Below are 23,015 nucleotides of genomic sequence, written 5' to 3'. Positions count from 1 at the left end.
TTGCTTGGTGTCTACTCCAAGCTTATCAGAAGTGTTTGAAACTGCTGTCATTACATAACTACCTTCAAGGAGTTTCCAGATGAGAGCACAAGGAGGAGAAAAGGGAACCTGGCAGATACTCCATAAATACAAGTTCCTACTCCTTGCACACAAATACACTACCTTCCATCCCACATTCAGTTGCATATTAGAGTCATAACCTCAGCCTGAACATCTGTTCACAATGTCTACTCTTCTCCACCGAGATTTCATTTAAATTTGTTCATGCAGAGCACTGTCTGCTGTTGCTTTTTACCCTTTGAACATTACCACAGCTTTTTCTAAATTCTGCTCAGTCTGCTCCTGTCTTCTGCTCACACACGCCATCAACGCTGCTGCCAGCACAGCATGTTTCAGGTCTCTGTTTGCCACCCAAAGAGGTTTTTGAAGCACTGTCCATCAGTAATACCCCTGGACTCCTTGACTCAAAAAGTTGGACTATAATTGAGAACTGGGAACAGGCATTCCTAGTCCCACTGGGATTCTCCATGGCAAAAAAAAAAAACACCTCTCATATGGTTTCTTATGATTTACTTTAGATAAATTCAGGAGAGCTTTCTCCATTCTCATCCTCTACTCTCTGAAACTGGAAATACTACAACTCTCTCAGATACTTTCCACCATCTCCATACCTGTACTTTGCAAGCCCATGTAAAACATCACAAGTCACTTGCCATCACTTCCCACATCTACTTTATAAACAGTGCAATCTCTAAACCAAGGACAGCAATTCACTCATTATTCCACTTCTCATCATCAGAGTATTCAACACAGAATATTTCCAAAATCTGCAGCAGGCACAGATCACACAGATCTCAATTTGACAAATGTTAATTCACCACAGTTATCAAGGTGCTATGAGAAGGGGAAAATTAGCCTGAGTACCATGGTGAAGTTGTGTGGATGGTAAGAGTAATCCCAACACGAATTCGCAATCAATACGAAAGATTCAGAGGAGTGTTCTGGGAGACACAAAAAGACCCACATCAAAACTGACTTTGTAGTGACTGGAGAGATGCAACAGGAGTTTCTTGCCATGAAATCATCAATGAGGAAGAGAAACACAACAAAGTGGATTTATAACAGATCAGTAAAACAAAACATTGTAGGTTTTCTTTGCCCAAGAATAATGGGATTTCACATGGTGGGACAGAGTTTACAAATTACAGCAAGCATGGAACAGCCTGGTGGCTCAGGCTGGGTGCTGAAGGTTAGGAAGCATATAAATAACATCCTGCTTCAGCCTCCACTTCACATTACAACATAGCAACCATCACTCCATGCCTGCAGTCACGGTGCAGCAGAGTGAACCTAGCAGCTTACTAAAGGGCTGCCCCACTCTGTGTCATCCTTGCATGTCACGTTCCTAGCCTGCTTTTTCCCTTAGGCAGGCACTGGTACTCATCTCATTTGGTTCTTGCTGATAGCTCTTCTCTGGATTAACAGGTTGAATCAGCTCTCAAGAAGGTGGAACAAGCATCAGAGCCAGCACAGGGAAAACAGATAAGGCGCGTCTAGGAGAGCGGGCAAGAGACATCCTGTTCACTCCTTCCATCTTCCTTCTCTCTCCTCCTCCCACTGTCCCTTTGCACAGGTTCTGGAATTCACTGCATCCTTCCTCAAAGTCATTAAACCTCACACAAAGAGCAGAAACTGCTCCAGTAGAAAACAAACTAAGAGCCCCACAGCACTCTGCTGAGCTGTTCACTTAAATATGTTTACAGAGGGTGTAATATGTGTATTACATGATCCAATATCTGTCCAGAGGCAGCGGACAGGTGGGGTGAGGTGAGACACAGGAGCAGAGCCACGGTTGGAAGGAGAAAGCAAGAGCAGTTCCTCTAGCTGACAAGAAGCTGTTCTGCCCACTCTGCTGCCAGGCTAACTACAGCCTGGCTGAGTGCCTGCTGTGCCACACCGGGACACCACTGAAGGATGGGGAAAGTAAATTGGCGTGTAAACTTAACCTTGCACCCCCTATTTTTCAGAGCCTCAAATTACATGGAACCATAGGGCAAATTAAGCCTTTAGTCAAGGAAACATTTTAATTAATCTCCTAAGGGTTTGGTGAGAGCTTGTTTACAAAAAGGAAAGCATTTGCTGTAGGAGTTTGACTCAAGCCTCAGAAGGGACTTCTGTTATAATGATGACGTTACATATGAATTCTCTGTGGAGTGAGGAATTCAAAGGACATGCAGTGTTGTAAGCTCCTACATGCGTAGAACAGTGATCTCTGGCAAAGGTATGAAACCCCAAATCTCCTCCACAGTCTGTAGGGCAGCGCCCTCAACACTGGCTGAAGAGTAACTCTTCACCCCTTCCAATGAAGCTACACCTTGCACCAAGAGGGAGGCCATAGGGACAACAGAGCACTCTCTGGCCCTGCCCTTCTGTACAGCACTTCGGACACATGCTGCTTTTTTCAGATTTGGATCTAAGTAAAAGTTGAGTTTATGCACTTGAAGTTGTCTTGAAAATTCATTGCTGATATATGATGCCAACTAGGCTAATTCCACTATGTAAACTTCTAAGAACATTTTTCTTTGCTGGACCATAAAGCACTAAAATCAACTGTGTCGTACACAAAAGGAACAGAGGTACTGAAACTCAAAATGTCTGGTCCACCTGGCCCTGCAGGTTTATGAAACAGCCAAAAGCAGAACTAGAGCTCCTTCAGCCCCACACCAGCACACTCTCCACCAGGTCACACAGATTCCTCACATCCCAGCTCCTGTCAGCCTCTGTTGGTTTTACCAGAGTGAGCTGAGGATAGCCATCCACGCTGAAAGAATCAAAGGTGGCTGACAATCCATGGAGTCACAAACCAGGCCTGTGCTCCCATCCCCAGCCCCTGCTGAACCAGGCCTGCAGCAGATGAGGCATGTGAGCTGCTGCCCATCTGTATTTCCAGTAACACACGGCTCCTCAGGATTATCTCCTTCCCTCCTTGCTAAGCAGATAGGACTGCAAAGTCCATTAGCACATGAGAAATTGCTCACCACTGACACACTGCTGCAGCATGCCTGACAAAGCTTAGCGAGCCAGTGGAACATTTTGTCACTTAAGTGGCATCACTCAGAGCCAGTCCTGCTGCCTCACCACCTGCCACGTGCAGAGTCACCATGGGAGCCCTGAGCCAGGGTGCACAGGCATCAAGCAGTGCAAATGCACCGCACCACCATATCAGCTCCAGACAGATGCAGGAAAACCATAACTTTCAGCAAGGCAGGGTTTTGTTTCCAAGGCATTGTATCTTGGAGAATCCCTTGTTTTGCAGGCCTCTGATTTTAATCTCTACCACTGCATGACTTCTAGAGCACACTGGGGTTTTCTCTGACCTACCTACTGCACACTATGGGCCACATTCAGTTTATGAAACTTATTGTAATATTTACTAGAACTAGATCTTTATCACACAGCAGTCCTGAAAGGGGAGCCTCTGAGGAAATGCAGGAGGCCAGAACTCTGTACGTCTGTTCTCAGCACAGGAAGTGCACTCACTACACTCCTGATTCAAAGATGAACATAGCCTGAACAGGTTAATGACTACCTCTGATGATGGCCCCAATTACTACCTCCCAACATCAGGTTTCAGAGCCTACAATACACATGCCATCTTAAACCTTAAATTTCACTATGTACAACATGCATACCATCAGTGCATTGGTTTCTCAACTTGTCCCTTCTGATCTTATTTTGACACCTCCTGAATCCTGCAAGATATTGGCAACTTCATGTCCCTATTTTCTCACTAAAAAATGATGCATTGTTACATCTCTTAACCCCATGCCTTCTGTATTTTGTTTACAAGCCAACATGTATGTAGACACACGCTAGTGATTAAATCTGCATTTCAGCCCTCCAATTACTTTAGAGAAAGATCACTTGAGACAATTCAATTCAGGCTTCACAAAGAGGCTGTCTATAAATGAGGATTTAAGAACTAGAAAAGCTACTTATCACTTCCCTGGAGAGTGTCTGAACCTGAGAGTACTCGGTAGAGAGTACTCCTTGCCACCTGAACAGAAATCGGCAGCAATCTTGGGACTTTCCTGGAAGGTTATCTTCATGTCCAGAAAAAGCAGGGAGGATGAAGTAAAGTTTTTCTTAGCAGGAAAGTCATGTTTAAGAAAGTGGAAACTTTAAATTTATCAAATAACAAATACCCTTAATCACTGTATTATGTTCTATATCCTTGCTGCCATACTGGCACTTCCCTTCCTGATGTCTCCAGGATACTGTGGGCAAATACAGCATTAACCCTTGCAAACAGGACCCTCTTCTCCCCTGCCTGGTACATATTTGCATGTGCAACATCTTGCCTGCATCAGAGACACAGAGCAGGAGTTGAAGAGACAATACAATTGTGTTCCACACTGGAAACTCAAGGGCTATCCAACATGAGTAAATACAGATGCTTTCAGCTCCCTCCGCTTATTCATATTTATTTTAACAGGTGATCAAATCACAGCACTTAGCAAGTAAAAATAATAAAACACAGTTAGCTCTTTGAAAAACAAATATGTGCCACTAAGAACAAAGAGTTTATGTTTCCCATCATTCCCCTCTCCTTTGAATCAAGACAAATTTGCCGTAAGGATGAAACATGACAGAGAAAGAGAAAAAGGCGAGGCAGAATTCACATCCACTCCTACAGCATTATGTAAAAAAAGAGGTTTTACTTTAATTCTTACCTCCTCTTTAGTCTCTTTAAACGAAGATTTTAAAGATCGGCTTCGGGAGTCCTGGGGTTTGGCTTCCTCCTGCTGCCCAAAAAGTTCCTCAATTGTCTTTGTATCAATTTGATACTGTGGTCGCGCAGCAATTGTCCAGATATTGTTTTTACCACGGACTTGTTCCTCAGGGATAGTTTTCCAGAAAAAACTCCGCATTCGTTTTTTTTTGCCATGGCTGTCGTGCCCATTGACCAGCTGTGGAGGCAGAGGTATGCTGGGGCCAGGCAGTGGAGGAGGGGGTGGTGGAGGGGGTGGCATTCCCGGGGGGAGCGGAGGGGCCGGGGGAGCCCCTGTGAGGGGACATGGCGCGGGGGGCGACGATGCTGCAGGCTGAGAAAGTTGAGGCGCCGTCGTCGTATCCTCACTCATTAATCCCGTCGCAACTGGAATTGCCCCATTTTCTTTATCATTGACCAAGGAGAGACAATTCATAACATGCATTTTACAGCCTCCCCGAAGGGGAGAGTGTTACTTCCTTGGATGGGTTTGGAGCATGGAACAGTTGGCGCAGCAGCCGCTGGGATCACGCCCTCTCAAACCCTATCTGCCAGCAGCGGCAGCACAAGAGGGGACTGCACCATCTCCGCAACCTGCGACAAAGGACAACAGGGACACTCAGATCACAGACACTGGACGCTGTCCCTCGCACTGAAAAGACACCAAAGGCACAACAGCTATCAAGTTTTCAATCCAGAAGGGAAATTTAGTGAATCAAAAGCCTTTCATGGGACAGTAGTTTAATGTTTATCCACACCAAGATTTCAAACAGCTTCAGGTGCCTAGATTTCAAGAACATATATAAACACAAGAATACCTCTAAATCACCCACAGTGGGTATCAAAACTACCTATTAATCTCCATTCAGTGCAATTTTGTAAAAGAATATAGTTATGTCGAATTATTAAAAAAATATTATTCTACTGTTAATTTCAGGTATGCTTTTAAAGCTGACTGCACACAGTACTAACTATGGTACTGACTAACTGCATCAAACAGACCCTGTTTGAATCTTCTAAACCATGGTTCAAACCCAAACTGCATAAAAATAGCTAAAAATTTACGGATAATTTAAACAGTCTAGCCTAGTGTACTACTTTTTTTTGCCTTTTTATTTTTCACATAAATGTAAATAAGGGCAAAAATAGTGTACAGTCCCTTAAGTCTCTGTTTTCGCTGAGCATGAACTTAAAAGTATTATTGGTTTGGCTGCACTATCTCCCAAAATCCACTCAGAGAAGAAAGACCACAGTTTGATCAAGCTGTCCTTGATAATTTACTTCAGCATCCAGGTTAACAGTGCCAGTTCAATAACAGAGAGAGAGAAAGGACAGAGAAGCTGGTAGGTGGAACAGGACCCTACACATCCTAAGCATTGCACATATGCAAAGCTTTAAATACTTTGGGAAGTTTTAACCTCTGGATTATCTCATAAAACAACAGGAATCACAGTGGGTTTTAGCACTTTTTTTATACTGTTACCTTCTAAATAAAAATGCTGTTATTAGCAGCAAACCTTCAGGTAAAAGCACAAGTTCCACAAACCCCACACTTTTAACAAATTAAATCTATTGAAACAGATTTAATTCATAAGTCTCAGAGAAAAAGTGTTTCAAATACATACCTGAACCCTGAAAATTCAAAGATTGCACACAATGCAAACTTAGATAGGAGACAAACAGGCCCCTGAGGAAAACTCAGTCTCAGGAAACCTCACCAGAAAAAGCTCAAGTAATGCCCTGGCACAAGAACAACATCAAATCAGAAATTTGGCACTGACTTAGTGGTATGCCTCCTCAGCAGGGTTCACACGGAGCTAATAGCAACCCAGATCAATTTGACATTGTATAATAGTGATGAAAAAACTTCACTATTTTTGCCAGAGATCCATCACTAGACCGTACAAGAACAAACAGACCCAAGTCACAGAAAAAAGCCTTAGGGTAAATTCTCTCTTGGTCTGCAAGGACTCAGACACTCACAGCTTCACTGAAATCAATGGAAAACAACACAAAATCATCCACTGTACCTTTTCTTCTCAAAACCTGTGCTCAGGTAGCAATGAGCTCCTCTCTCCTGCTTCAGATTTTCCGTTCCCATACCTTACACTGTCCGTGCGTTTACAAGAATAGAAAACATATATAAAAAGCCTGTATGAGGTTTAAATCACAGGCGTGATGAAAAATATTTTAATGGCATGGTAAAAAGGAGAGAAGCTACAAAGAAAGTGGATCAGGATAGAGTGTTTCAAATTTAAGTCAGCATTAATACCCAGCTGCTATTACAGGGCTCTGCATGTTCACGCCTCTCCTCCCAAATTCATGATCATAGAAGCAGAGAGGCATAAAAAAGCAGGTGCAAGGTGGTGGAAGGAGATTAACCACTCAAAGCAATTAAGTGTTGCATTAATTTAAAGAAATACTAAAGAAATAGGAAAAACACTTTTCCTCCCTACTACTTATTTAAAAAATGAAAAATGTATTAGCTAGTTTTCCACCATCATACAAAGCAGTATTCAACATTATTATTTTCTAACTTGGGTTCCCACACATTCACCAAAAAAAGTTTAAAAACAGACACAGACAGACTGACCGACCATGCCCCAGGCAACAGTCAAGAACCTCATTTTGAGACTTTCAATAAATCCATGTGCTTTAGGAAAAACAGGATCAAATCCTAATGGAACAGAGTTGTAGGAGATGAATCATCAGAGTCCCAGCACTAACACACAGGAGTGGAAAATGACTGATCTCAGACCTGAGCGCTCCTGCGCTAGACAAGAGACACTCCTAGTGAAAGGAGGGGAGAAGGCACAGGGAAGAAAACATCCCAACCTAGATGTAAAGATAGATAGAACAGGAAAAACTGTTTTCAATCCAATGAGCCCCGTACTGCTTTAGATGAGGTAACAGCCAGAACCAGGAAAGGGGAGGAATCAGCATTTGGAAGGAAGGCACAAAAGGAAAGGCACAGCATAAAGGCTGGCATTCAGCTTTGTTTTCTGACAGATAAGCACGATCCAGGTGAGAGAGGTCACCTGCTTGCGAGAGGATGGCAGTCTTGAGTTACCAGATACCAGGAGACTGGTCAAAATTCCCTTCTCATGCTGCCTCTTCGGAGGAGCAGCTCAAAGCTCTTCCCAGCAGAGGCTCCCACCACCACCGTGGGTGGGAGAGGAGAGAAGCTGGCAGCCAGGACAGGTTCTGGGCTGCCTGCTGGTATCAGCAGGTGCCTCTGAGCAGGAAGTACAGCAAGAGGAGGTGGGGAACAAGGCAGCCGTTCCAACTGTGAGCTACAGATTACCAAGACACGCTGAGACCAGGATGCGTAATAGAAGCCAAGCAAAATTTTAACTCCTAAGGAGCCTCTCCACACTTTTCAAAGGATTAAAGGGAAAAAAAATGAACCAAAGAACAAACGTTTAAGACGTTGCAATTATACCTCATTGTTGCATGTTTGTTATCCAAAACAGCCGGAGAAGCACCAAAGCTCTAAAGTAACGTCTTTACTGCACGTTTTAATTGTGTCCATATTTGGCATAAAAGAAATATTTTATTTCTTTGTCTCATTCATTGTTTTAGCCAAGCTAATCTAACTTGGAAATGTAATTTTAAAAGTTAGAGGGTGGAGACAACTCTCTCCCCAGGTAAGACAAGCACTCTAAAGTAATTTGTTTCTTGCAAAAAAGGCAGTTGCCACTAAGACAGACACAGATTGTGTTTGCATACACAAATTAACAGGTAAGGTGCACAACGCACTGAAGGGCATTTCATAATTCATACTGCAAGATACGACTGATTCCCTTTATCTCACACCTTATGCTCTCCCCTGCCCACGTTTCTGTATCAGGCGCCCTCCAAGTTCTCATGAGAACAACGCCGAGCCCAACCACAGCATTTGGGTGTCTGTGTCTCAAGAACAACCCTACAAAAGGCAAAGGGAGCAGCAACTAGTTGCTGACTGCAGACAGAGGAGCTGCAAACGCCAATAACCATCCCCTGATCCTGCCAAAATCTGCTGGTAACAAGGAACACGCAGGTCACGCTATTCAGCGACTCTGCACTTCCCGGCTCAGTGCATCCCACAAAAGCGCTGTGCGGCACCGCGTCCCTGCCAGCCGGCCGGGCCGGGCCGGGACCTGACGGGGCTTGTCCGGGGGGCTCGACCCCGGCTATTTTCTGTTCGGGCTCCCAGGTGCCGCAGGAAAAGGCTCCCACGGGAGGAGCCCCAGCCGCACCGCTGTGTTCTCCGCCCGGACCAGGTGCCAGGCTGCGGTGCCCTGTGGGGGCCATGCCCCCGGGACCACCCGAGGGGCCGCGACAGATCCTTACTCCGTAATTCCCTTCCACCGACGCCGCAGGCCACGGGGCACCGCGGAGGGCGCTGGCGGCTCGGCTGCACCCGGGATAACACCGCTCCCGCTGCCCTCCAGCTCCGCCGGACCCCGCCGTCCGAAACGCGCCCTGGCCCGGTGGTAGCGCCCCGACCCCACTGTCCCCGCAGGACGTGGCGGGGGCACTGCTCGCCCCGCCGGAGAAAGCCGGGACAGCGCCGGGACAGCGCCGGGGACAGCGCCCGGGACAGCGCCGTGGGAGCGAAGCGGCGGCAGCGGCCCTCCCGCCGTGCCAGCGGCCGGCCGGGCCCGGGGTCCCGCGGGAAGGGGAGTCCGTCTTCTCCCCGTGAGCGCTCCCCCCTCCTACGCCTCGGGAAGGCAGCGAAGGACCCCCGCAGGATGGCGGCGACACCCCCGCACTGCCCGGCCGCGCCTCCCGGCACAGCGGAGCCCCCGCCCGGCCCGGGGGTCCCCGCGCCCCGCTCACCTCGGTGCCCGCGGGAGCACGCGGCGCAGCCCGGTCCGGTGCCGCCGCCGCCGCCGCTTCCTCCCATCGCGCCCGGCCCGGCCGCGCCGCCGGAGCGCGGGGCGGGGCAACGCAGGCGCGCCCGGGCGGGGCCGCGGCAGGTGACGGTGGCGGCGGCCCCGGGAGCGGCCCGGCCGCGGGGCAGCGGGGCCTCGATCCCCCTGCCCGGCCCGTGCCACCGAAAAGCCCGTGCGGGAGGAGAGCGACCCACGACGCAGCGCCGGTGCCGCCGCCGCGGCGAACGGAGATGCGCAGTGGCGCCTCCGGGGGCACTGGGTCTAAGCCAGCTCGGGCTGAGCTGCTCCATCGGCACATCCAGCCATCCCTCCCCGCACGCTGTCGCCGCACTCACAGTAACTATTTCTATAGGAGCAGGACGGCGGTGCTACCGGCAGCGCGCCCGGCTGGAAGGACCGGGCTCCTCTCCACGGCTGAAGCCTTTCGCCCTCTGCCCACGCTCCCGAGCAAGCGCATCCCTCGGTCCATCCCGCATCCCTCACCCCGGCGCTTCCCGCTCCTCAGCCCTGCAAGCTCGGGGGAAGAGGCAAGACGGGCCCCTTGTGACTCCAAAGCGGACGGTGTGAGAGAAGTGCAGACGAATTTAAGATGTGATCACAGCCTTGGGTTACAGCGCTCCAGGCAGCAGCGCATGTGAGTTGTGGATGCCCGAAAGCCAAAGTACCATCGACTGATAAGACAGCAAACAAATGCAAACGGTTCTAAAATATTCTATCAAGAGATTGAATCCTATGTCTAAAATAAAAACATTTTCCCAGGAAGAGTAAAGGTGAAGAACCTCACTCAAGTCAATTAATAGTCAGCCCACATGCCCCAACACTACTTTATACAGAAGGCTAATTCCAAAGGTGGAAACAGGAACTCTTCCTTTCCTGAGAAAGGAGGGAGGGAGGAAGAAAAAACCTCACTTTTAGTCCTGCTTAATAAGCCACCAAAGCTTCTGAGCTGAGCACAGGAGAGAGAAAACACCTTGATACAACCAGGGGTGGGAAGGCAAGAGCAGCAGGACAAAATCTTATCTTACCTGTGTAGTGCCTCACCTGTGCTATTTAGTCTGCTCAGATGTTGGGAGGCAGGAACCAGAGGAAGAGTGGGGAACCAGGTGGCCTCCTCTGGCCCAGGTCCATAGTTGCAGGGGTTACACCATTCCTGCTCACAGTTCTGCAGCCAGAAATCTGTCTGACCTACTGGTCTGGCAGGACAGCCTGCTTTAGTCACCTCAATTTAAAAAAAAAAAAGTAATATTAGAACAAAAGGAAAATTTAAGGAACGTAATGCCAGAACCCAGTCACTTAAGCTGAAAATTCACTGAATGAAAAGAGTTCAAGTGCAGTAAAAGGCAATTCCCATCAGAGCACACATCTTTGCTTGGCAGGGTTAGCAGCAGCTGGAGAGGACATGCTCAGCTCTGAGCCAGTGTGGACATTCCTCGAGAGTGTCAGGGCGGCCCTGAGGTCATCCCGAGGAAGCGCTTTGCGCTCGGACTGTAACTGCTTCTGCCGGAGCCAAGGGGACTTGTTTTCATTGCTGCCAGTCATGAGCACAAATGTGCTCTGGAAAAGACGGAAAGAGCAAGCCAAACAAGAGACTTGCATAATGGCATTGTATTTGAAAAATCAGAACCCAAACAGGACAGCAGAGGACCTGGGAGCCAGTCCGGATGTGAAGTTAAACTCTTCACTCTTCCTTAGCCTGTGGGTTTGTTCTCCCTGAACTTTTCCAAAACATGTTAGCAAATTCATTTTAAATTTTTAGCTTTAGATTTTTTTCACCTAAACATGTAACACTCAACAGGCAAATATTTTGCCCACACGGCTAAAATGACTCTGAGTTATAAACAACTGAAAACTGGTCTTTACAGTAGGAAGTATTAGGCAACTTTAATAATAGGCAGATCAAGCAGCCCCGCCTATAATAAACAACAAATGCACCTCCCTAGAACAGATAGCATTTCGATGAGTTGGTATACTACAAAACCAAATCATACTGTTAATTTTTTAAGATTTGCAATTAATGAAGTGCTCAAGACAGTTTTCAGGATTACTACTTTTTTTAAAGCATTTTTTTTCTCATGAGACGTAAAAAAACACCTTGTCTTTTGTAAACTCTGCTTTTCTTCAGAGCACAGAGCATCTAATTCTTTAGGCTGAACACAAATCTAATGACTGAACAGATCTAATGGAAATAAAGCAATTTACACCACCTGAAAAAAGGTGTCATCTTCATTACAACCCTCAATTTTACAGAGTTTGGATAAAAGGAGGAGAAAAAGTTAATTGTGACAGTCCTGTCAAAATAACCAAGTTATATTTGGGCTCAAAATTAAGCACTCTGTTAGTTAAGATCTCAAAACAAAATCCTGCAATTAATTACCACCATCACATAAAACTAGCATGATGCATATGGAAGAAAGGCAAGTGAAAACTGAACAGGCAACACTAGTTTTTAGCATTATTTATCACTTAAGTGCTTGAATTTACAGCCCTTAGTATTTTTTTTAAAGGCAGCAAGATGTATAATTATTTAATTAGCACAGTAAGACACACTATTCATTAAGTAATAGGAACACACTGCTGATAACTGAACTGCTCCTGACTGAACCAAGGGATTTATGCTGCTGTGAACAGCAACAACAGGGAAAACCTGAACTAAAAAGTTCTTTCAGGTTTATTCTGTTCTAGATCTGATCTCTGCACTTAATTAAGAAATGTTATCAGACAGCCACACTGAGACCCATCTCACTCCTACCAACCAGTGTTACACGGGAACTCTGCGGAGATTCTCCTGATCTCTCTTTCTGCTCCTCCTGGAATATCAAATACTCTCTTCTCCTCCAGTAGCTATTCTCTTTAAAACAGATTCTCATCAAGGGATGAGACTGAGTGTATTTGCTCAGAAAACAAAGTTCTGTTCACCTACAGCCATTATAAAAACTTGAATGCTCACTTTATGCTGGGAACAAGTACTTTACAGAAATACACCACCAGGAGCAGACAGCACAGAATTGTTGCTGCTCCTGTTCCCTTCTTACACTTTTTTTTTAGAAAGGCAGCTGAAGTGTAAAAGGCAATGCTTCTGTGCCAGCAGTCTCAGCCACAGGAAACACAAGACTGGCAAACCACAGACTGAGCTTTTCTGTCCAAGGCCACTGCAGTGCAAGCTTCATACACTGCTGCTCTGTGCCTCGGAGCAGGGACCCTGCTGCAAACAGCAGCACATCACTTTCCCTTTCCACTGCTTCTCCACCAATTTATGCCCTTCTTCCCCAAGGCAGGCACAAACCATCCTACCTGCTACGCCTACACTACAGGGTAAGCTGCTTCCTTCACTCCCTTCAATCTATTGCCACGATGACAAAAACACGTGAACACCCTCCTTGTCCCTGGCCATTTGGTTTCCACACAAGACTCATGGAAATGAAGAGGAAGGATGTTGGTAAAACACATGTAGAGAGGTGAACAAGAGCACTGTCACAGAGAGAGAACTCTGTTTTCTGTGTATCCCTGCCTTTAACACCAGAGCAACCAGAAAGTACACAAAGATGTCAAAGAGCGACCAACAGTAAGAAATGAGAGAAATATAAACCAAGCAGCAGTCAAATCCTCTGTCTAATAAAGATCTTCTAATAAAAAAAACCCTTTCATCTTGACACAGCTCAGCAACAAGTAGTTTGGTTAATTTTAGGGTGGGACCTACCATAAAATATGGTAACATTCACAACTAATATTAAAAAAATTGTGACTAGTACAACCCTTACACCAAACATGCAACATGGAAAAGATAGCCAGACTAAAAAAAAACCCCCAAACCTGAAGGCAATTGCAGATGAGGAATGCTAAATAATTACAATAGCTTTCACTTTTTGTAACACCACAACAAGGAACAAGAGCAGATAAGCAAAGCATAAAAAGTGAATATGCCCCCCATTCAGTTCAAAACAGAGTTGAGGGAAACATTTAGCTTTCCTTTTACATTACTTTGATCATTTTTGAAAGGACAGACAGACTAGAGATAAGGTTTCTGGGCAAACCAGTTGACTGAAGATTGAAAAAAAAGCTGTTACTTTAATGATGTTATGATGTTAATGGTGTATTAGTATACTCTTGCCTGTGTAGATCTCTTTCCAAATAAAATACAGAGACATTTTGTAACCAGAAATGTTATTTGTAAGAGGCTTGTAAAAGCATGAAGTAGGCCAAAGAGCATTTTTAGAGCACAAAACTGTTTGTAGAATTCAGAATAACAAAATAACATGAGCAACAAATTTCAAAGAAGCCAGGAGTACAGATAACTTACAGGTCATTGAGAATCAAAACAGCTCCCCATGTCTCTGCTACAGCAGCTACAACAGCATATCTGAAAATGTTACTGATTGCTTTGAGTTCTTCATCCTAAGAAACCTCACACAACACTGTAAGCATTAATGTAACAATCTGTTAACAGAGATGAAATCTGTCACAGACAAGTCTCTACAAGGTGGGTATGGCCTCCTATACAAACAACAAAAACATCCCATCCTGACAACTGTCCACCTAGATAAAGGCCACATGACAACCTTAAGATATTTATAGTGCTTTTTTATGAGGATCAGAAAGCCTCACAACCATAACTACTTCCCATTGGAAATGCTGAAGTGTCTTTTCTCTTACAATCTCTTCATACACGTTTCAAAATTTGGTTAGCTCTAAAAAGCTAATTTTAAATAAAAGATATGAGCTTGAATTATTTCATAAGCACATGTATTTGAGCAGTGACAAAGAAAGCTACAGTACTACAGCAGGCTACTATCAGTTTAATAACTTATTGAACAGAGAACCCTCCTCACTGAGGCTTCCCATTAGAACAATTGCTTTGCTGAGCAAAATGGAAGTAATTCTTCCTTTCCCCAGTATTAAACAACACACAGACAAGTTTTAGCAAGTAATCTCTTTGGTCCCACCTTTTCTTCCAGGTGAAGAGACTCCAGCAGTTTCAAGCCATTGCAAAAGTTTGAGGCTTGCACAATGCCACATTGGTCAGTCTTTCTTAAGGCAACTGTAGATTCAAGTTCACTCTTACCATTTCTGACAGACGAGTTCCTTCTGAGCAGCAGCGATCCTAGGCAGGGGACACGTGAATCTCAGGGAGAAACCAAGAGCACATGTTCCTTATGTACCCTTTTCCTACAGTGTTCTGAAAGCCCAATACTTCAGTTGTGGTCAGTGGGTTTGCATTCGTCACCCCTGCAACAATGCCTTTCCCAGTTCAAGCCTACAGTCACTCAGCTCGCTTACCTTGCACCGTCATACCACACGTGTGCCAGGATTCAGTGACAAGTCAATGGTTTCATAAGAATTGTAAATAAAATTTAATTTCCTTTAGAAGTTCAAGTCAAAAACCACATATATTAAAAGATTTGTTTCACTATGGATTTACTTTCCAGCTGAACTTGCCCACAGTTAAAACAGCATCACTACCCTAGCACTGCTTTACGAGATATTCTTGGGCAGGGGTGACAACTCACAAAATAGGACTAAGCTTTCACTGCAGAAGCTCCTTTCTACTTTTAACCATCACAACTCAAGAAAATTTGACTGCAAACATGTTTAATATGAATACAAAATTCACATAGGATATACATTATAGGGAACGTAATTGAGCTATTACAAGAGATTCTGACAGACAAAAACAAAGAAGGCTCTGTCAGGCCAAGAATTTAATGAGGAATGATTAAAAAGTTTGATTTACAGTTACATTACAGTTGTGTTAACCACTGAAAACTTTAGAATGTCAGCTGAAAGGCGTTTGAACATACAGTACATAAATCATACAATCCACACCATTGTAAATAACATATTTGAAGTATTTCATTTTACTTAACATAACATAAAGCAACATAACATGTGCAAATGAGGACTCCAATATATTGAATTTATAATGTCTATGATAAAACTGACATATAATTTTACATTTAAGGACTACAGAAATGATGAAGAAATTAAAAATGTGTCCTCCATTTTACTCCCATTACCGAAGTACGCTTTTCAATTAAACAGAAAAACCATACTGGCCCGATTTCCTCTCAAAATCATACCTGCTCATGAAGTTTAACTAAAGCTTTAACTTGCTCTAAGTGTACAATGACACAGCATTTACACAGTCATCTTCCCCTTGTTGGGAACTGACAAACTATTACATGAAAGGTTCTTAGGTTATGTACACTGGTGGAAAATATTATCTTATAAAAAGGCACATACCTGTGATTTAAGGCTAGTATGGTATTTGTTTCATAGAGAAAGAAACATTTTAAATGAAATTAGTACATTTAATGGTTGGCCTCACTCAGCAAACCACTTGGTGCAAAGCAAAAACCTGTGCTCAGAAGCTTCAGACTGACAGTGATTCTTGCTTTAGTGTTTTTTGTTTTTTTAACCCTTTGATGGAAAGGTACATTTGTAAAAAAGGCATTTGCTGCAATTCCACTTCTCAATGAGCCATCTGCTACTGTTGCCTTATATGCAGATATCACATATAGGCCTTATAGTATTCATCTGCAAAATAGTCTTTTAACTTTCTCATTTTTTTAAAAGTCGTATGAAAATTATTAAAGATGTTTTCTATATTCATCTATAAAATACCAGATGTTGGTACAAATCATGTAAACCTCCATTTGCAAATATTTTGACTAGCCACCAAAATATCAGAAATCACAAGCATCATTTGTCAGTGCAAATCTATAATAGTTTTGTTTTCCCTCCCTCTTTCCCTCCCCTATCCCAATTACAGAAATATCCGCCAACCTTTACATACAAAAGGAGTGCTCTATATTTGAAATTACAGAAATTATGTTTGGTTACCTTAAAGTCACCCACTTTCCTATCAAATTCAGTTTTACAGTATTATAAAATGGGAAAAATTTAAAGCTGTCCATTCAAGAATCACTACAACAGTCCTTCAACCCCAACCCTTAATTATTCTCAAATTTAAAGAATTTTAGGTTAACATTGGGTCCTCTTCTATGATCTGATTACTGTTCTTCAAGCCAGGATGGGGCATCTGCTCCAGGAGTTTTCAATTTGATGTGGAACTGTTTAAGTGTCTGTTCAAGCTGCTTTTGATTGCCAGCAAAGTACGCCGCAATGGCATTGTGGAACAGAACAAGCTGATTGTGCAATACCTTCACCTGCAGGCAAGGAGAGAGACATTAAGAGGAGGCTGATGTTAACATCATCACAGGTCAGCTATAAAGAAATAGGCTGTATTTGCAATACTCAGACTTCCTATAGATTTTTTTAACAAAAGCTTAAAAATACAGATACGAAATGCAAATATGAATTTCTTTAACATTAAAGTGATTCAGAGTTTTCATAAAGTGTGTTTAACAGTCAAAACCAACTCAGCATGCACAGAGCAAACAATTCACTAAACAGCATAATGTTATCAAATATCAAACGCTTGATTACAAGTACTTGATGCCTTGAAATTAGATGCCAAACCTCTAAGATACGTGCCTGCAGGCCAAATGGACCTACCTCCCTGAAACAATACATGGCAAGGGCATTATCTGAGTATGACACTGCTCATGTGCTGCCCCCCTTGCAGAGAGTTGCTGCTTTCCAGCTCATGGACACCTAAAACTAATTAAACTGATGTCCTTCTCCCAGCAATATTTCTTGCCCATCTGCTGTAACACAGGATTATTTTAAGCACTTTGACTCTAACATTTGTGAAAAGTAGTCATGAAATACACCTGTCACAACAGCAAACAAAACCTGGGGAGAAGAGCACAAGGGAAGCTGGAGGGCACCACTGTTTTTTCTCTATGATAACAAGCTACAGCCCCACTAATGAAGTCAAAGTTAAGGAAATGTTACATTTCCATCCTAGCACACCAGGAAAGCTGAAGCTGTGAATGGACAGCAGTATGCTCAAAGGCATCTGTCCATTTCCTTCTGCAGCCAAACCCTTTTTATTCCTGAGTGTACTCTCAGCCCAGCACCACCCTACTCTTGTGTCAGACCCCAAATCCCCACGGTGGTGGCCCTGTACCTGTTTCCAGCCTACAAGGCTGAGCCCAGCAGCAGGCAGCCAACACAGAGAGAACAGAGGAATGAGGTGGCTGAGGGAGCCCCAAGGGAAGATGTGGGAGGTAACAGATTAACCTTTCTCTACTCAAATTTTAGATCACTGTCTCATTTCTCAGCACAGTCCACAAAGGACAGTCTACTTCTGTCCTGCCAGGAATCAAAACTGTCCTTAGAGCAGGTTTGGCCTGTGCCTGCCAGTGGGCCATGCCTATTTTAACAGGTTATTTGTTATTGGCTACTGGGCTTCTCTGAAATGCATGCAACTCAATACAGAAACACCTCATCTTCTTCATTTAATGAAAGATCTCTAATTAAACCCCCCACCATTATATTTGACATGCTATGACACCTGAAGAGTGCAACATTTACTCAGAAATGTAATAAATATATTTTTAAAATTCCTTGAGAATAAAGGGCTGACCATGTGTGTGTGTATCCCTGCAGGAATATATAACAATTCTGCACAAAGTTAAAATTTCTGATTATATCACTTTTTTTTTTTAACTGACTAGCAGACTCAATTCAAAAATTAAGTAATAACCTCTTCTTTGCTGGCCCAAATTTTCATCTAAGTTGCTTTGATAATCTGAAAACTGGAACCCCTATGCTTTCTCCCTATTTCCTCTAATAATTCAGGTCAACTTATGCAAATACATGCCAAAGAATAGGCTTTTTGTCTCATTAACAGCGTAAAATGATACTTTATACCACCAAAAGGCTCTCCAAGAAAATACATGAGAGATGTGAATGGTTAGAAAGGAATTCCCCATCATACCTTCAGATGACATTTTTTCATTTACAAAAGAATTTACAGAATTTAACATCTAGGAGACACAGGATTTAGCTAACTACACTTGTTCAAACAGAGTTCAAACTATTTTTTGCGTCATAAAAGATGGCCTCTTCTTCAGTTTGCGTGGGCAGACAGGTATATAAACATATGGATTTTTCATCTATAAAAATGTTAATTACCAAAATATTACACTTTATAAGTGGAAAATGTCACAACAACATGAAGGGTTTGCTTTTAAAAGTTTAGACAGAAAGCACAGTGATTTTCTTAAGCAGATTCTTTCCTCACTGACATGCAAGACTTAATGCAATCCAAGCCAGGAATTCTACAGAGAAGTACACTCACTGTTATAGCGTATTATTAAAATGCTACAAGAGTTTTACTCATACAGTTTATAGGAACTCAAATAAAACAGGGGAAATGAACCTCCCCTCCCAGCCCAAGTTCATCGGTCTGAGACTGTATTTGGTACTTTGTTAGGGTAGCTTTTAACATAAACCTTCTGTGAACTGCCCCAAAAATCTTCTGATAATTTAAAAAATTCAGTCAGGCCTAAGCTCAAGGATGTGCACACACACACACACACACACAGAGGCTGGAATTGACAGTGTAGAAGCAGATAATTTGGACTCAAAAAATACTGTTTGTTTTGGAGGTATTTTTTAACTACTAAATCTTCTTCATTGTATGAGGTTCTATCCCCTAGATCATTGTGGTATAAATTTCGTGATTGCTATCAAGCTGGTTGCAGAGGTTCAAAGTATTACAACTTCTACTCTCCTCCTTCAGAAGCTGATTGCTTAGTGAATCCCAAAAGTGATGGTGGGATCTTCTTTTCCATATCTTCATTCAAGTAAGTTCAAAATAAAATTTTTCTAGAAAAAGACCACTTAAACTGTCTGACACAATACAAAGAAGCTCTACTATGAAGCAGCAACCAGCAAAGAGGAAAAAGCTGCACAGGAAGAGGAAAAAGAGGAAAAAGAGGAAAAACACCTCCAAACACCCAATGTCCACAGCAAAACCACCTGCAACCACAGCTAAGGACTGGACCCCAACTATTCATTTAAAACCAAGTTCAAATTTACCCACTTTTCCCATGAAAGAATCTTTCTCCATCTTGGGGAATGGGTAAATAAATATCTTACCCACTCCCATATCCAGTCACTGATTGCAATTTCCACACTGTATTTCACCTTAGCCCTCTGTTGGCAAAACATTCATGCAGGTATGCAGCCAGTTGGATCAGAGAACAGATCTAGATTAAAATTAAGCAGACAACAATGTATCTGCTTTAACCTGGATCAGTTCCCCAATCTGATTCTCTACACAGCTGCAAAAACACTTTCACAAACACTGGAGAGAAGGCAGTGGGGGAAAAGGGGGGGCCATGAAGGGATCACATTTTTTTTTGCATCAAAGCCTTGAAACAATTGTCAGATTGCAGCAGTAAAGGCCAACTCTTGATCACCAAGCTGTAGCACTGATTCCAGGAAAGGAGTGTTTGAAGATTTGCCTCAATCAAAGAATGCTAATGGTGTGCTGCTAAAATACAGCTAAAAGACAGGTTCCAATGTATGACTAACATAGCTGTCAAAAAGCCATCGTGCTTTACAGTTGAATAACAGTTAAAATCTTTGTTCCTTGTTAATTAACTACATATACCTATTTGTTCCTAATTATAAGCAGAGTAAGCACTCTGTAATACAATTGGCACACATCTCAAAACCAAAAAGAAACATTGCGGATAAGCATAAAAACCTGCAGGTAGACACATCCTACACAGAAGACTTAAGTGTCACAGAAGATACTATAGGTTGGACTTGATTTTTCACATGGATGCTCTTAACATTTCAGTTCTTTCTAAATATTAAGAACATTGTATTTTCTGTGGCACAGTAAGTGCATATTTCTTTACACCCTCCTCATTCAGCCTCTTTCAGCCATCTCAACGACCAAAAAGACAACATCCCTTCGAATCTATCCATGCATCTGTACCTCCTCACAACCATCACAATCCCTTCTCCTAGGTATTGTAATTTGAAGTCATTTAGTCTTAACAGTTTCATCATCTGGGTCTCCACTGGACTGCAGATTCATTTGTAGAAGCAAGCATTTAAGAATCAAACTCCTGAAGTACAATTCACAGAAGTGCAGTCATTTTCTTTCTCTGCATAAAATGGTATTTGACATTTCTCAAGTGTGTCCAAGAGTAAGAGGGTATTTTTACTCAAAATGACAAAACCTTCTAAAACTGTTTTCAGAAATGACAGAAATCTTTGAGCTAAGAACAGGCCATCATCCTTATTTAAAAAAAAATAACTATTTTTAAGATGCAGATTTTGAATGCAACTATTACTATAGTCATCAGCAAATGCTATAAACTTCTACAGAACTCTGCCAGCTGGGGATAACGCCAATAAAACTTGTATCAGCACTAAGAAAAATGAGTTCTAACTTCAAGATCAAATGCTGTAATAAAAGTCAATAGAAATCTTGTGTATCTGGGTTTTACAGAAAGAAACTTGCAATTCCAGCTTTACTGTAAATGCAGCTCTCTAAGCCTTTGAGGGCTTTTAATTGAAATATTAGCATATGAACTGAGGAGAACAGGCACAAAGAGACTGCAACCATGTGATGCCTCTTCCCCATATAGGGAAAACCTAGATAGGGCCTTCTAGATAATGGGTTCTTTGGTGACATTTGCAGCACCACAGACCAACTGGAGCCCACCAGCCAGTTAAACTGGCTTCAGAGGTTCTTTGCAGCACCATCTAATAGGAACACACTGCTGATAGCTGAACTGCTCCTGACTGAACCAAGGGATTTATGCTGCCGTGAACAGCAACAACAGGGAAAACCTGAACTAAAAAGTTCTTTCAGGTTTATTCTGTTCTAGATCTGATCTCTGCACTTAATTAAGAAATGTTATCAGACAGCCACACTGAGACCCATCTCAGTCCTACCAACCAGTGTTACACGGGAACTCTGCAGAGATTCTCCTGATCTCTCTTTCTGCTCCTCCTGGAATATCAAATACTCTCTTCTCCTCCAGTAGCTATTCTCTTTAAAACAGATTCTCATCAAGGGATGAGACTGAGTGTATTTGCTCAGAAAACAAAGTTCTGTTCACCTACAGCCATTATAAAAACTTGAATGCTCACTTTATGCTGGGAACAAGTACTTTACAGAAATACACCACCAGGAGCAGACAGCACAGAATTGTTGCTGCTCCTGTTCCCTTCTTACACTTTTTTTTTAGAAAGGCAGCTGAAGTGTAAAAGGCAATGCTTCTGTGCCAGCAGTCTCAGCCACAGGAAACACAAGACTGGCAAACCACAGACTGAGCTTTTCTGTCCAAGGCCACTGCAGTGCAAGCTTCATACACTGCTGCTCTGTGCCTCGGAGCAGGGACCCTGCTGCAAACAGCAGCACATCACTTTCCCTTTCCACTGCTTCTCCACCAATTTATGCCCTTCTTCCCCAAGGCAGGCACAAACCATCCTACCTGCTACGCCTACACTACAGGGTAAGCTGCTTCCTTCACTCCCTTCAATCTATTGCCATGATGACATAATGTCATCTTACACAATAAATAGAAAAAAAATAAAGCTTACCTCAGAAAAGCTCTCAGCAGATAATTATATTTAAGCCAATATTTAAGTGTAAAGGAAGTCCTTTCTATAACTCATTTGGGAACAAAATTACACACACCCTTTAGTAAATATTTTTACATCTCCAGTGTCAAAACTGAGAAATGTCAGCCACTGATAAAAAGGCTTAAGCATGTGAGAGTCCCTACTGTATTAATATAAAAGGCAGGAAGGAAAAAACAATCTCTTTCAGAAACAATTTGTAGGCTGTGACTGCTAACAGGATGCTTGGTCTAATTCAAGACTGTCACTAGGAAGACAACTTCTTCAGTGTTTCCTAAACTATCTAATTTAGTTTAAAAAAATTATGGAAATGTGTTTTGTACAAGATGGAAATAAAATGCTTTTGCTCTGAAGCCTTCCTATGCGTTTAAACATGAATTGTTAAGTGTGTTATATAGATAATGGAAACCATGAGGAAGCATGGTAACTCCTATTTTAAACTAATTTGAACTTAAGCATCACAATTCTTGTACAGATATAAGCTGGAAGGATTAAACCATTTTAACAGAGGTGCACTGTAGTGATAGCAAATAAACTTACTAAAAGAAGAAAACAAGGGTAAGGAGAGTAGCAAGACATCTTCAGCATACCTGTTTTCAATCTAGCACAGTTTTAAAACTCAGCTCTCAGGAACATTTTCTAATTTAAGAATCAGTGTCAGCATTTAGATTAGATTCAACTTCTTCAAGAAAATTAATTTCAATATGATTTTTTTCAATCCTTTTATTTTCCAATTTTTTCAGCAAGAACTAGAAATACAGTGAGGCCAATGCCAGTTCAGTCACCTGATGTTCTGGTTCATCACAAAGCCAACTTTTGGTGGCTCTGTGACTCCAGACCAGGGAGTCCTA

The 23,015-nt window shown here is 42.9% G+C and overlaps 2 protein-coding genes across 6 annotated transcripts in view; both read right to left on the bottom strand.

The window, feature by feature from the left end:
- The window catches only part of FHDC1 (FH2 domain containing 1), a 36,614-nt gene extending 26,936 nt beyond the window's left edge, over window positions 1-9,678 (bottom strand). Inside the window, exons 1-2 of the mRNA XM_036382452.1 lie at window positions 9,593-9,678; window positions 4,734-5,365 (exon numbers count right to left, since the gene is read on the bottom strand). Of these exons, the coding sequence (XP_036238345.1) occupies window positions 4,734-5,216 (483 nt within the window). The 5' untranslated portion in view covers window positions 5,217-5,365; window positions 9,593-9,678. The remainder of the gene's footprint in view (window positions 1-4,733; window positions 5,366-9,592) is intronic.
- Window positions 9,679-15,217: 5,539 nt separating this feature from the next.
- The window catches only part of ARFIP1 (ADP ribosylation factor interacting protein 1), a 40,944-nt gene continuing 33,146 nt past the window's right edge, over window positions 15,218-23,015 (bottom strand). For all 5 annotated transcript variants that reach the window (XM_036382796.2, XM_036382799.2, XM_036382798.2 and 2 more), the window contains one exon: window positions 15,218-16,811. In XM_036382796.2, coding sequence (XP_036238689.1) covers window positions 16,656-16,811 — 156 coding nt within the window. In that variant the 3' untranslated portion in view covers window positions 15,218-16,655. The remainder of the gene's footprint in view (window positions 16,812-23,015) is intronic.

The sequence above is a fragment of the Molothrus ater genome, chromosome 4 (genome assembly GCF_012460135.2).
Source record: "Molothrus ater isolate BHLD 08-10-18 breed brown headed cowbird chromosome 4, BPBGC_Mater_1.1, whole genome shotgun sequence".
In the NCBI taxonomy this organism is placed as follows: Eukaryota; Metazoa; Chordata; class Aves; order Passeriformes; family Icteridae; genus Molothrus; species Molothrus ater.
This window is presented reverse-complemented; position numbering and strand designations above follow the sequence as displayed.